General features: G+C 52.2%; 1 protein-coding gene and 1 long non-coding RNA gene across 5 annotated transcripts in view; one reads left to right on the forward strand and one right to left on the reverse strand.

The window, feature by feature from the left end:
• The window catches only part of MIDEAS (mitotic deacetylase associated SANT domain protein), a 72,588-nt gene that overhangs the window by 42,553 nt on the left and 15,132 nt on the right, over nucleotides 1-14,903 (forward strand). For all 4 annotated transcript variants that reach the window (XM_006046575.4, XM_006046574.4, XM_006046578.4 and 1 more), the window contains exons 2-3: nucleotides 8,179-9,864; nucleotides 11,054-11,350. In XM_006046575.4, coding sequence (XP_006046637.1) covers nucleotides 8,419-9,864; nucleotides 11,054-11,350 — 1,743 coding nt within the window. In that variant the 5' untranslated portion in view covers nucleotides 8,179-8,418. The remainder of the gene's footprint in view (nucleotides 1-8,178; nucleotides 9,865-11,053; nucleotides 11,351-14,903) is intronic.
• Nucleotides 10,064-11,094, reverse strand: LOC123327973. Its single transcript, XR_006542634.1, has 2 exons — nucleotides 11,008-11,094; nucleotides 10,064-10,203 (listed from the first exon to the last, which is right to left on the reverse strand). It is a non-coding gene; the product is annotated as an uncharacterized LOC123327973 (long non-coding RNA).

Consider the following 14,903-nt stretch of genomic DNA (forward strand, 5'->3'; position numbering starts at 1 on the left):
GGTAGAAGTTACTTTTCAGAGCTAACCTTTCCTCCTTTCTCAGGTGGGAATAAGTGGTTGTACAAGTAAGCAATACTCACACTCATTGGACACATGAGCAGAGCTAGTGGCTACTCTGTATTGTGGCAGTTGCTTGTCACAAAAGTGATTCCTGGACGCAGGCCTTGGTCCCCCTCTCCCTCGCTCCTAAATTCCTCAAAGGCAGAAGAAACCAATGAGTGGTGGGTTCTAGACCAGACATGGTTACCTGACAACCAGTTCACTGTTTCCTTTCCATTGGGCCACGTTGCCTCCAGGCCCTGCTTCTCCCCGCCTTGCTGCAGAAATGGAAGGGAACTGAAGAAGCCTTGTGGTCACGTGGTTAACACCGAGTAAAAGCATGCAGATTCAGAAAGGGTGCGAACAGTGTGTGCTGGAGGGCTGCCTGGAGGAGGTAGGCTTTGAAGGGAGGCAGGTTGTCAGAGTGGCAGCAGGGCTTCCAGGCAGAGCGAACTGCTCCAGCCAAGGTTCAAAGTCAGGGAATTCTTCCCAGGGTCACCTGTTCTCTGCATGTATCTCGAGCCCCAGGACGGGCTACCTTGCATTATAATATATTTGTGTTTCTGTTCTCCCGCACTGGACTGGTAGCTCTGTGTGGGTAGGGACTGTACCTCATCTCCTGTGTCTCCTCAGAGCCTGGCTTATAGCCAGTTTTCACCAAATGCTTGTTGAGTGGATGAAGGGACCGTGGGCAAACCTGCAGGGCTACAGAAGGGTGTGTGTATGAGAGAGAAGGGGAGCAGGCAGGACAGGGCCACGATGAGGGAGGTCCCTGCGAGTGGCCTTCTCTGTATGTTAGTCTGGGGCAGAATCTGGCACTGGGGCTCAGGCACAGATTCCAGGGAGCCCTGCCCTAGACCTGCCAGCAAGCCAGGCCCTTCCAGAAGAGGAGCCAGGCCCTTCCAGAAGGGGAGGGTGGAGTTGGAGCAGCCTCTGGTGGTGTGAACGCTGTAGGGCCTAGAGACAGTTGTGAAGTCCCCATGAAGCCGTCTCCAGAGGCTCAGTCACTGAAGGGCTGGCCGCAGGGACACTTGCTTTGTCTCTTCTGGAGACAGCCCAAGCCTGCCAGCTTCTACTTTCCCCCTCCCCCCCGGAAGTCCCGAGTGCTGTAGAAGGGGATTTCCTGAGCTGCCTGTGGTCCTCGGTGGCCCTTGCCCAGGAGGAAAACAGGCCAATCCCCCCCCGAGTGCGGACAAAAGGTGGACCAGGAGCTCAGTCCTTTCCAGGCTCTGCCTCGACCTCGAAGTTTTCTCTCTGCCTCAGCTTCCCTGCTGTAAAACGATCTGGGTGTCCCGACTTTCTCAGATATCCTGGGGGTGTTTGTAGGGACAGTAGGGGACGGGATGATAAAGGGAGATGCCTGAATGAAGCCCCATAGTGGGTGCCTCCTATGGCAGAGGATTTCCTCTCACTTGTATCCCTTTAAAAGCATCTCTGTGTTGGCATTGTTACAGTCCAAGCTCAAACTGCAGGCAGCTCGAACCCTGGCCAAGCCTCTGAGCCTGTCCAGCTTCACAGCTGGGACCCCTGGGACTCGTGACACCCTGGCCTGTCAGCCTGACCTCTGCGTTTCAAGGCTGAGGTTCAGTCTGGAGAAGTGATAATCCGAGGACTCTCTCTGGGCTTGGAACAGGCAGATCATGGGTCTGCTCTCTTACACCCCCAGGGGAACTGACACTTGTGGGAGGCAGGTCCTCATCTCTGTGGCTGGCATCTCCTTCCTTATTGGTTTTGCATGCCTCCTGAGAACAGGACTTGTGTGTCCAGTGGCTTGGAAAAATGGGGCCCTTCAGCCTGGGTGTGAACTTCCAGTTAGAGAGGGGCACACAGCACTGCAAATGATTACACTGTGCCCAGAGGCAAGGTCTACCTAGGGCCTGGGCAACTCTAGCTGGCCCAAGATGGCAGCTGTGGGCCATTTGCCGTCTGCCTGCAGCCAATGGGCCCAGAATATCTGAGCGAGAACTTTTCAGGATATGAGCCTGGGCTGGAGGGCCAGCAGGGCCGTGCCAGGCTCCTCTGGAAAGGGCCTCTCGTCACTGCCCTGGGCATTGTAGCCAGACATGTTGGCTCTGCCCAGCCATGTCAGGGCACGAGGTAAACAGATCCACAGGCTCATGTCCCTGGCCTTGGTCTAGGCAGGAGTGGGAAGCCTTGCAGGAAAAAAGAATGGGCCAGGGGACAACAGTGGGGGGCTAGCACTTTCTCAGTCGTTCTGACCTGCATGTGGGGCAGTGAGTGATAGTCAGGGGACAGGTAGCTTAGGGGCCTACAGTTGGAAAAGGATTTGTGTTCAGCTTAGTGGATGGGGTCTGGGGCCACTGATGGGGTTATAAGGCTGGACTTCACTTCATTGCAGGGTGATGTGCTCAGGAGCTCTGATGTACATCAGGGAGAGGGACCGGAACTCAGAGCTGGGCAGGAGCCCAGGGTGGACACACAGGCATGAACAGTGGCCCTGCCTAGGCAGGGCTCTGACTCACTTTGGGCGCAGTCTTGAATGAGCAACCTAAGAGGCAGGTACAAGCCGAGAACCAAGGTACAATGATCTGTTGACTCTGGCCCCCTGGAGCTTGTGGTCTGCTGGGGGACAAAGAAATAGGCATCTGGAATTCAGTGGGCTGAGCCCAGCCATGGCGTTTAGGAGGTATTATGGGCTCAGAGTATAGTCCCTGGCTCTGACTTGGGATGAGGAAAGACTTCCCAGAGGAAGCAGTGTCTGTCGGATCTGCAGGATGAGCAGGATTTGGTCAGATGAGAAGGGTGGAAAGGTGTTCTGGGCAGGGGAAACGCCTGGTCAGAGACCTGGAACAAAGCGGGAATGGCGTTTTGGAGCAGGAGCCGCTCTGAATGATGGCTCCAGCATGGAGTGTTGACACAAATGGCAGAAGCCCAAGTCTGCAGGGACTTGTGGGCCGGGTAGGGAGTTTAGACTTTGTCCTAAGATAGCTAGATATGGAGCTGGCTGGCCTAGGGATCTGGGTCCTTGTTGGGTGCCGTATTTAGGTCTGTTTGCCTCACATTGGAGACGCATGAGCTCTGACTCCCCTTCTTCCCGGTGCTGAGTTTGTGGGGCTAGGGGTGGCGGAGGTAAGAGCAGGAACTTGGAGCATTAGCATCCTGGGGTGGAGGAATCCTTCCATCATCCCCAGGCCAGAGCTGAGGCCCTGAGGCCACTGGGACTGGGCTGGGCACCCCTTTCCTGGCCTCTGTAACCTTGACTCACAGCAGTCTTGTCTTTCGGATGACTGCACCGAATTCCCCAAGCTTGAGGGTTGTCCCCTTAGTGGCCATGGTCTAGCCCCATGGCCACTGAGGGCTCACTGGCCTCTCCCAGTCAATGTCCACATGCAGCTGGGCTGCTGATGGCACGTGGGGAGCAGTGTGTGTTCGAGTTGCCGTCCTTGGAGGGCATGGTGTCACCACCAGCACAGAACACCCAAGAGCCTTTTGGGCACCTTCTGTCCCGTGTCTGCAGAACACGTGTAGGTTCAGTGCTGTTTTCTTTTCTTCGTGCACACTGCTTTTCTCTGTAGAGAGAAAGTGTTTCTCACTGTAGGTCCTCCTGAAAGCCCCAGACGTCCCTGGCTGTTGAGATCAGATGCTGGCTGTGTCTTCTGCCCAGGGCTGTCTGTGGTGTGGTCAGGGACGGGTTGCAGCAGCGAGGCTCCCGGAGGAAGGCAAGAGTGCATAGAGCCTTGACAGACTGATAGAGCGGGTGTGAGTGTCTGGGGCCCCATGATGTCTGTGGGTTTCCTTTTGCCGTGTTTCTGCATCTGTTTGTCAGAGGCCCTGCAGCTGGTCCCAAGGGCGAGCTGCCTGCAGGAGTTCCTCCTTATACCCTGTTCCCTGCAACCTCAGGGTTGCATCGGCCGGGAACCTTCAGAAAGGATGGCTTCCTACCTCTCCCTCACTGTGAGGAAGGCCAGGCTGACTTCCACAGGAGGGACAGAGGAGGAGGGCTGGGGCACAGGAAAAGGGAGGATGTGGCTTGGGCCTGGGCAGAGCTGCAGGCTGTGAGGTATGAGTGGGCTCAGAGCTGGAAGCCCCACCAGCAGCCCCCAGAACTGAGGCAGGGGTGCAGGGGCTGGAGGGTCCAGCTCTGAGACTGAGGTGGAAGTGACCAGTGCAGTCTCAGGTCCTCCCTGTGAGTGGACCTCCCACGGCTGCTGGCACCTCTGTGGTGTGGGCCCCTCCACCCCTCTTCCTTCTCTGCCTGCAGGTCTGAGGGCCTCAGCTGTACTGGGGCAAAATAGGAGAGGTTTACCCGGCAGCTGTTCAGTTAAGGGGCTTCCCAGCACCAGTGAGGAGGGAGATCTGTATCCAGACAATTCTTGCTGTGCTCTGGGAGGGTGGTATGCAGAGAGGGCCCCGGTGTCTTAGCAGCATGCCTTGGTGGTGGTGGTTTAGTCACTAAGTCATGTGACTCTTGGGATCGACGCTTGCCATCCCATGGACTGTAGCCTGCCAGACTCCTCTCTGTCCATGGAATTCTCCAGGCAAGAATATTGGAGTGGGTTGCCACTTCCTTCTCCAGGGGATCTTCCCGACCCAGGAATTGAACCCGGCTCTCCTGCATTGCAGGCAGATGATTTACCAACTGTTATGAGGGAAGCCCAGTAGTATGTCTTAGGAATGAGGAATGAGAGTTTGGTCTTGGAGTTCAAGCCCTGGCTCTGCAGGATCATTACCGTGTGACCTTTGGCAAGTTATTTAGCCCTTCAGAGCCTAACTCACCTGTAAAATAGAGGTTTAAATAACAGTGCTTCATACTTTGGCTTCATGCTGCTTTATAAAGCTGTTGTGGGAATTAAACATGTGCAGAGTACTTAGGATCTGCCTGGCACGGTGCACTCTCGTTCTTATTATAAATACTGACTACTGCCTCCACTGTTACTTCTCCTTGCCCTCCTGTCTTGGTGTGTCTTCCCCTCCTACCTCCAGGCTTCCACTCTTTTCCCCATCCCCCCAGACAATAATCTTCTTTTGAGGGTCGCAGTCTTGGGTATCTGTGCTCTTAGCATTATTAGCAGCGTTCCAGTGTGTGTGTGGGGGGGGGTGACAGGGAGGCCTCTGCAGAAGCTTCAGCCTCCCCAGAGTTGGCCCCTTTGATTTTTTTTCTCAACCAGTCCCTGGCCCAGCAGCTTTGGAAACCTGCTGTGGTGTGAGGAGCCAAGGCCCTCCCTGATGGGCAGGGTAAGGGGTGGGCGGCAGACCAGGCCTGACCAAACAGCTGCGGCTGAGCCAGTGTGGGACTGGGGCAGAAGCAGCCCTGCCTCGGATGCCCTTTCTCAGACTCTGCCCTGACCTCCCCAGCCCCAATTCCAACCCCTCTGCACTGAGCGGCCGTGCTTGGGCACCTCCATCAGGCACACACTCGCACGTGCACCCGGGCCCATGGGCCACGTGGGCTTTCCCTTCCTCCAAGCCCCAAGCCTGTGCTGCGGCTCACCAGGCCGTAGGGCTGGGATGGGGTGGGGGGTGTTGTGTGTCTGCTCTGTCAGGGGAGGGGAGACTCCCTGCTCCCTGGAGGCACGTGGACCTGCCAACTCTCCATGGTACCCTCCCTTACGCACACACTCACACGTACACGCACACACATGCGCGCGCACACACACAGCATGTCCTTCCTTCCTCTGTCTTGTACGTGGACCTGCCAACTCCCCCTCGTACCCCCCCTTACACACACATTCACACGTACACGCACACACATATGCGCGCATGTGCGCACGCGCACACACACAGCATGTCCTTCCTTCCTCTGTCTTGTACATGGACCTGCTAACTCCCCCTCGTACCCCCCCTTAGACACACACATGCACATACTCGCACGCACACACACACACACACACACACACATGTCCTTCCTTCCTCTGTCTCGTAGTGCTTCATTCTGATTGGAGAGGCAGAGCCAACTCCTGTGGCCGGGACAGTCCCACCCTGCAGCTTCACCGTGGCTCCCAGGCTTGTTTTCGGTCTGGGGGCTGACTTTTGGGTCTCTCTCTCTCTGCTCCATGTGTTGGCTTGGCTGTCGGGGCGTGAGAGTTTAAAAGCAAGAGAAAGGGGTTTGTTTAGAAGGTGGTTTCTGTGGCCTCGGCGCTCTCTGCCTCCTAAATCCTCCCGGGGTGTGGCAGGGGGTGGGTGAAGGGGCGCCTGGGTGACTCTCGCCCTCCCCCAGCTTCCACAGGCGAGACAAAGGGGATGCCGCTCGGAGAGCCGCTCTCACTCACAGCAGGGCCGGGAGCTGGGGAAGGAAATGGAGGAGGAAGTTCCTCCCCTTCTGGGTGCTGGGTGAAAGTGAAAGGCAGCAGGGGGGCTGGAGTGAGTCACAGCCGCTCTGGGAGGGGAAGGGAGCTGCGGAAGCCTGCAGAGGAGCGATAGCACTGCCGCCTCCCCGCGGCCCGGGCCATCGCTGGGTGTAGCCAGGGCTTCACACCGGAGCCTGCCCCTACCCCAGCCAGCCCGCCTCTGCGCCCCTCTGCTGGTTTCCTGAGAACTCCCCAGGCTGCTCACGGTCACCTGGGGCGTCTAGGTTCTGATGCCGAGGTCAGCCAGGACCTGCAGATATATTCATGGCGGGGGCAGGGCCGGGGGGGGCGGTGCTTCCCGAGCTCCCTCCCCTCCCGATCCTTCTAGACTTGAGTGACTCTGGATCTGAATCTTATTGTGGGCAAGAGGTGGGCCATGTAGCTCTCACCCTCACCAACTCCCCAGAGAGGCAAACAAAACAAAATAAAATGAAACCAACCCTCTCCGAAGAAAGAAAAAGCCTTCAAAAATACATGCACAGTCTAGGTGTAAGTTATAACTTGCATGCAAGTAGTAAAAACATACCTAAATTATAAAATACTGGTCTGGATGCCTTCTCTTCAGTAGCAGGATAAAAAGAATGAGCTGGGTTGTTTGTTGTTGCTTTTATTTTATTTTATTTTTTTACTTTACAATATTGTATTGGTTTTGCCATACATCAACATGAGTCCGCCACGGGTGTACATGTGTTCCCCATCCTGAACCCCCCTCTCACCTCCCGCCCCATACCATCCCTCTAGGTCATCCCAGTGCACCAGCCCCAAGCATCCTGTATCATGCATCGAACCTGGGCTGGCGATTCGTTTCATATAGGATATTATACATGTTTCGATGCTATTGTTGATTTTAAATCAAGTTACAAAGCAAACATAGGAACACTGTGAGCACATTGGTCATGCCTTGTCAGGGAGAAGCCTTTAGGACTTGTGTTCTAGAAATCTGCCTCCCCTCAGTATCACAGCTATGCTGTTCTTTGCTCAAGATGCCAGGAGCTCTTTGGCGGTGGAAGAGGGTGGGCGGGGACTGACCAGCTACTGGGCTGCATCCTGTCTCCTGCCAGCCCAGGTTGCAAAACAGGTTCCGTGCTCCTTTGGGGAAGACTGTGGCTGCCACAGTCCCACCCAGCAGCTCCTCCCAGGGGTGGGGTTAGGACTGCACACACACCCTTCTGGGGCCTCACCTATATGCAGAGGACGGCAGCCTACCCTTGGGCCTCAACTCTGCAAGGGCCTGATGGGGCTCCCGACCCTGTAGCTGCACAGTTGGGAGCGGCTGCTGTTTTCTCCATTTCCTGTCTGAGATGTGCGTGGAGTGTCAGAGGAGGCACTGGCTGAAAAAAAACTCCGCTGGCTCTGTTGGGGAGGCCACTACCTGGACCGAGATGTGAGAAGACCTGCTTGGCTGCCCAGTGGGCTGAGGCCTGGCTTCAGAGGAGAAGGGAACCCCATATGGCCTTTGTCACCCCTTATCCCAACTTGACTGCAGGGGCTTGGGCTGGATCTCAGCCCCAGCTTGCCCCCTTGGCAGGTGCCTGTGTGCCAAGTTTGGAAGTTACACAACCAAATGAGCCGTCTTGAACGCTAACCAGTAGGGCGAGGTAGTGGGACTAGGGGAGAGTCCCAGAGCACCCTGGGAGATGTTGCTGCCTCCTGGTAGCTCCCCCAAGGCCCTAGCTGCTGCCTCGCCATGGTCAGTCTGTGGCCTCGAGCTTGTCCCCAGGAGGCAGTGGAACTGCAGGACCCTCAAGGCCCTCCCCTCACACGCGTACTGACCTCTGGGGGCATCCTTGGGAGGCTGCGGCTGACACTGTTGCTGTTCTTCTGTCTGCAGGCTCCAGGGCCCTGCGGAGCATCATGACCCAGGACGAGTAGAGGAGCCCGAGAGCCTCTCTGCAGAAAGGAAGGAAGAGCCCGCTGTTCTTTCTCCCTGTGCCTGACCGCATCATCCAGCATTTCCGCTGGTCCCCCCTCTGGCTGCTGGATTAGGGCCAGGCTTCCAGCAGGACCATCCCCCAGGGGATGGGCGACTGGTGAAGTAGGTCTCACTGCCGGGGCCACCGTTGGCCACACCATGAACCTCCAGGCCCAGCCCAAGGCTCAGAACAAGCGGAAGCGTTGCCTCTTTGGGGACCAAGAACCAACTCCCAAGGAGCAGCCTCAGCCCCTGCAAGCCCCCCAGCAGCCCCCGGCCCCTCCGCAGTCCAGAGTGAAAGAGGAGCCTTACTTTGCCCACGAGGGTTCAGCAGGGGCTGCTCCCCACTCCCAGCCGGTGGAACTGCCCCCTTCCAACAGCCTGGCCCTACTCAACTCAGTGGTGTACGGGTCTGAGCGGACCATGCTGTCCCAGCAGGTGGGCTCGGTCAAGTGGCCCAACTCCGTGATGGCTCCAGGGCGGGGCCCGGAGCGGGGAGGGGGCGGGGGTGTCAGCGACAGTGGCTGGCAGCAGCAGCCAGGCCAGCCTCCCCCCAACTCGACGTGGAACCGCCACAGCCTGCCCCTCTACAGCGGACCCAAGGGGAGCGGTCATCCTGGCATGGGGGTCGCTACCTACTACAACCACCCGGAGCCTCTGAAGCTAGAGAAGGTGGGGGGGCCACAACTGGACCGCTACGGAAACGCTGTGCGGCCCATGGTGCCGCCCAAGGTGCAGCTGGAGGTGGGGCGGTCCCAGGCGCCCCTTAACTCTTTCCACATGGCCAAGAAGCCCCCAAACCAGACGCTGCCCCTGGAATCCTTCCGGCAGGCGTTCGGCCACCAGGTGAACCGGCAGGTCTTCCGGCAGGGCCCGCCGCCCCCTAACCCCGTCACGGCCTTCCCGCCCCAGAAGCAGCAGCAGCAGCAGCAGCAGCAGGCGGCCCTGCCCCAGATACAGCTCTTGGAGAACTTCTACTCCATGCAGCAGCCACCACCCTCTCAGCAGCCCCAGGACTTCGGCCTGCAGCCGGCCGGGCCGCTGGGGCAGTCCCACCTGGCCCACCACAGCATGGCACCCTACCACTTCCCCCCCAACCCTGACATGAACCCGGAACTGCGCAAGGCCCTCCTGCAGGAGTCAGCCCCGCAGCCTGTGCTACCTCAGGCGCAGATCGCCTTCCCCCGCCGTTCCCGCCGCCTCTCTAAGGAGGGCGTCTTGCCTTCCACCGCCCTGGATGGGGCCGGCACCCAGCCCGGGCAGGAGCCCGCCAGCAACCTGTTCCTACATCACTGGGTCCCACAGCAGCCGCCACCCGGCCCGCTGGGGCAGCCCCATCCTGAAGCTCTGGGGTTCCCGCTGGAGCTGAGGGAGTCGCAGTTGTTGTCTGACGGGGAGAGACTGGCACCCAATGGTCGGGAGCGGGAGACTCCCGCCATGGGTGGTGAGGAGGGCATGCGGGCAGTGGGCACAGGGGACTGTGGGCAGGTGCTACGGAGTGGGGTGATCCAGAGCACCCGACGGAGGCGCCGGGCATCCCAGGAGGCCAATTTGCTGACCCTGGCCCAGAAGGCAGTGGAGCTGGCCTCGCTGCAGAACACAAAGGTGAGTGGCAGGGGCTGCGGGCAGACCCGGCAGAGGGCAGGGTGAGCCGTGTCTAGGGCCAGGGGAGAGCAAGGGACTCCAGGTCCACAAGGGCAGTTTTCTTCCTTCATTGAAGGAAATGAAAGAACCCATCTATTTCAGAGAGTTTTGAATTTCCCGCATGCACAGAGTCTCTATGGATATGTAGGTGTATCCATACTTGACGGAAAGACGGGTTTTATTCACATGCAGGCTTGCAGGCAGGGCAATGTAGTGCCCCTTGCGGTGGGTTGCCTTCTTCATTTGGGTCTTGCAGGGTTGGGAGTAGGGGGAGGTGAAACCATTTCCAGATCCAGTATGCTAAAAGACAAGAATGTGGTCATGGTTACACAGGCGGTTATACTTGTCAAACTGCATCAAACTATAATTAAAAATAGGTGCAATTTGTTGCACGTTAATTATCTTGCAAGAAAGTTGATTTGAAAGAAAAGACAGTCTAAACAGGGAAAAAGAATGAATAGAATTTGAGCACCTGTGTTGTACTCGGAGTTTCTTATCCCTGATCACAGTAGTTTCTCATCAAACCTTATGGGAGGGATGCTGGGATGCTGGCATTTACCCCATTTTATTGCTAAAGAAACTAAAGCCCAGCTGGGATTTCCCAGGGTCATAAAGGTACGATAGAAGCTAGTATCTGACTCCAAAGCCGGTGTTTGCCCCTTCCTTCACAAGAGGTCTCAATCCCCAAAATATGTATAGCCAGACTTTTGTATAGGAGGCTGTAGCATTGACTTCAGCCAGCTGCCAGTGGGGAAATAGATAATGAAAACCACCCTTACTTTGCCACAGGTTCCTTGCTTATTTTCTTTTGCAGAGATATGTTTTAAGTATGCAGATGCTATTTCACATGCCACTCACTGTCTAGGCCAAACAAAACATGTCTGTGAGCCATTTGTGGCCTGAGATGGCCATCTGGGGACTCCTGCTTCAGGCCAAGATGGGAGAACCTGGCAAAAGGGAGGTGATGGAGAATATTTGGGAATACGATGGGGGAAAGGTGGTCAGGGAAAGGCCACGTTGCCATGGACCATTGGGAACCATCCTAGGTGTTTGAGCCTGAGTCCAATGGGACTAGGGGTCCCGGACCAGCAGATCAGGACTTACCTTCTAACCATCTGCGTTTTCATTTCCTCTCACTCCCCTTCTCCAGGATGCCAGTGGCTCTGAGGAGAAGAGGAAAAGTGTGTTGGCTTCAACTACGAAGTGTGGGGTGGAGTTTTCTGAGCCTGCCTTAGCCAAGCGAGCACGAGAAGACAGTGGGATGGTACCCCTCATCATCCCAGTGTCTGTGCCTGTGCGGGCAGTGGACCCAACTGAGGCAGCTCAAGCTGGAGGTGTTGATGAGGATGGAAAGGGTCCCGAGCAGAACCCCGCTGAACACAAGCCGTCAGTCATTGTCACCCGCCGGCGGTCCACCCGTATCCCTGGGACTGATGCCCCAGCTCAGGTATGAGAGGTGCCCCGTGCAAACAGCTCCGTACCTGAGTGCTCCTGATGCCTTAGTAGTGACATTATATGGGAAAAAGCAGACCATGGCAGTATAGGAGGGATTCAGGCCCCCGTGGGGATATTATTTATATTTTCCAAACGGAACTTTTGGATACATGGCACTTAGAGAGAACAAAGAAACAGTTTTATACTTGAAATGTGGACTGTTTAGGAAAATCCAGGGTGTGTGAGTCTTTTATTTCAGATCAACAAATTTTGATTGGGCCTCTTACATGGGTCAGGTCCTGTGCTGAGCGCTGGCACCTAGAAATGTTTACTTGTTCTTTCAGTACAAACGTGTGTTGCAACCTCCTCCTAAGATTGAGGTTTTGTCTATTTCTTAGTTTTGTCAGTACTTGTTTTATACATTTTGATGCAGTGTTTGTTGCATGCTCATTTAGAACTGGCATAGAAACTACCATGAAATGTTATATCTTTAGTAGTTTTTTTGCCTTTTGAAGTTCGCTTTGTCAGGTACTTCACTTTCTTTTGGTTAGTGTGGGTGGGAGGATGGGATCTGTACTTTTTCTATCTTTTACTGTCGGCCTTTCCATATCATTCTACTAAAGGTGTATCTTTCAAGTGGCATGCAATTAAGATTTGTTATTATCTGTTCTGACAATCTTTGCCTTTTTGTTAGAGCATTGATATGGTTTACATTTAATGTAATTACTGATAAACTTCAGTTTAAATCTGCCAGGTACATTTTCTTTCTCCAGCCACCCCCCACCCCCCAATCCCCCGCCTCTTTTTTGTTTTCCTTTGGATTGATTGAGTTTGTTATTCCATTTCCCCTCTTTATTAATTTATTAGTTATATACTTGATGTATTACTCCTTTAGTGATTACCGTAGGAGCCTTTTTTTAACCTGGAGTTCTATGAGAGAACTAAGCCCTACAGAAAGGGATTTGAGTGACCATTTTCTCAATTATCTGGAGGATGTTACATAGCTAGTACCATTCTAGATGCATTGGAGAGAGGTTAACTTATTACACAGTGAATGCCTTATGACATTAGAGCTTAATTCTCTGTTTCCTAGAGAATGCATTCTTGGCTTATTGAAATCTAATATAAGTTAGTGCTTTACCTCTTCTTGGACAATGCAGAGTTCTTATAACCCTTTTAACTCCATTTTCCCCTAATCCCTAACTCGTAGAATTGTTGACATGAATTTTCTTTCTCTATATATTTTAACATTATCAGGACATTATAACATTACTGTTTTGTTCAGTTGTTTATTTTAGATTTATTCATATATGTAGATTGTTTTATTGTTTTTTATTTCTTGTATCTGCAAGTTTCCATCTCAAATCATTTATATGCTGTTTGAAGAACATCCCTTAGTATTTCCTTTAGTGTGAGTCTGTTAGTAATAAATCTTACTAGTCTTTGATTTTCTGAAAATGTTTTTATTTCATGTTCATTTTTGAAAAATAACTTTGCTGGGTAGAGAAGTCTGTGTTGGTAGGTTTTTGGTGAGTTTTCTTTTGGCATTTTAGAGATATTCCGTTGTTTTCAGGCTTCTATTATAGTTACAGTGTTGAGAAGTCACTATAACCCTTATTGTTGCTCCTTTGAATGTAAAGTATCTTTTTATCCCTGTTGCTTTAAGATTTTTTTTTTTTTGGTCATTGGTTTTCAGCAGTTTTGCTGTAATACCTAAATATTATTCTCTTTGTATTTATCCTGTTTAGAGTGCTTCTTGAATATTTCTTCTGCTCCATTTCCTCTCTCCTCTCCTATGGGACTTCAGTTACACATTTTGTTAGAATTTTTCACTGTATCCCATATTTTGTCTGTCATTCAGTGTTCTATGTTTTCTGTTATTTTTTTTTCCTTAGTCTGACCTGTTTCAGTCCACCCGTTCTCTCTTTAGATATGTATAATAGGTTGTTAAACCCATTCATTGCACTCTTGTTTTTAGTTTTCAGTTATTGAATTTTCATTTGGTTCATTTTTAGAGTTTCTAGTTCTTTGATGAGACTCTCAACCATGCCTTTTAGTCTATTGCATAACTTAAGCATGTATTTCTTTTCTCCTCTTTTTTTTTTTTGAGGGGGGTGGTGCGGTGCACTGCGTGGCTTATGGGATCTTAGCTCCTTGACCAGAGATTGACCTGGGCCCCAGCAGTGAAAGTGCTGAGTCCTAGACACTGAACCACTAGGGAATTCCCAAGCATAGTTTTCTTAAAGTTTATATCTGATAGCTCCATTAATGAGATCCCTGTGGATCTGTGTCTATTATCTGCTATTTCTTGTTTTTAAACCCCTTCTTGCTCTCTTGTATATCTGGTTATTTTTAATTGAATGTAAGACATTATATATGAAAAGCTGTTGAGATAATTAAAGACTCTGGATGATGTTCTCCTCTCCTGGAGAGGATCTGTCTTTGCATCTGACAGGTAGCAAAGAGCACAAGCAATAGTGGATTGCTTTAACGTAATCAGATAATTTGAAGCTAGGCATTATTCCATTTGAGAACTAGTCTATTTCTGATTCACTTTTATTCCAAGGATGTTGCCCTTTGGAGTCCCAAGCTGAAAGCCTACAGGTTTACCAGGTCCTCCTTCTTTGGCAAGCTCTAAACTCCAGTTTTTATTCTGATGGATCCTTGAAGTTATTAAAAGCTCTGCTCAGTTTTTCAGCCTCTCAGTTGTCTCTTCCATAACAGCATCTATCTCAGGAAAACACAATTGCAAATGCTGGACTTACCTTTTTGGCTTTCCTCTTTTCCCTGGACCTTGACACTTTAATTCTTTGCCAACTCCTTCGCTCTCTTGATACCCACAGAAATGTGGCTTTGTATTGAATCTGGATTTTTTAGTCATTCTCAGCTGGAGAGTTGGCCTGCATGCCTAGTGTCTGTAACACAAAAGAGAGCTCCAAGATTTTCATCAGCAGCATAGTCTCTGCTCTTTGGAATCTTGTTCTCTGGTTAGGGGAAAGCTTGTGGTGGAGGCTGGAGGCCTGGGCAGCTTGTCCTGAGGATGGCAGGACAGAGCCTAAGCAACTACACTGTTCAACATGCCTATTTCGTAGATGAGGAAATAGGTCCCCAAAAGGCCGGGAGCTTACCTAAGATCATACAGCCAAGTAGTGGCAGAGTTAGCCCTGGAATTTGGATCTCTTATATCCTGCCTGAGGACTCTGTCTATACCAGGCTCTTGGGGAGGTCTGTCTGTCTCTCTTTATGGACCTTTTGGATCATGTGCAAAAATTAGAGTGGTATAATGAATCCTAATATCTACCCATCACCCTCTTTTACATTTTTCAAAATGCAACCAATCTTCTTTCATTTGTACTTCCACTTCTTCCTGCCACTGGATTTTTTTTTTTTTTTTTGAAGCAAATCCCAAACATCACATTATTCTAACCATAAATACTTTGTTTTTGTATTTGAAGTACATCATATTATACATAAGAATTCTTTTGTTTTGTTTCTTTCCTTCCTTCCATAACATCATTATCACACTGAAAAAATCAATATGAAAAATGCAGTCAGATAATTTATTA

The sequence above is a fragment of the Bubalus bubalis genome, chromosome 11 (assembly GCF_019923935.1).
Source record: "Bubalus bubalis isolate 160015118507 breed Murrah chromosome 11, NDDB_SH_1, whole genome shotgun sequence".
Lineage (NCBI taxonomy): Eukaryota > Metazoa > Chordata > Mammalia > Artiodactyla > Bovidae > Bubalus > Bubalus bubalis.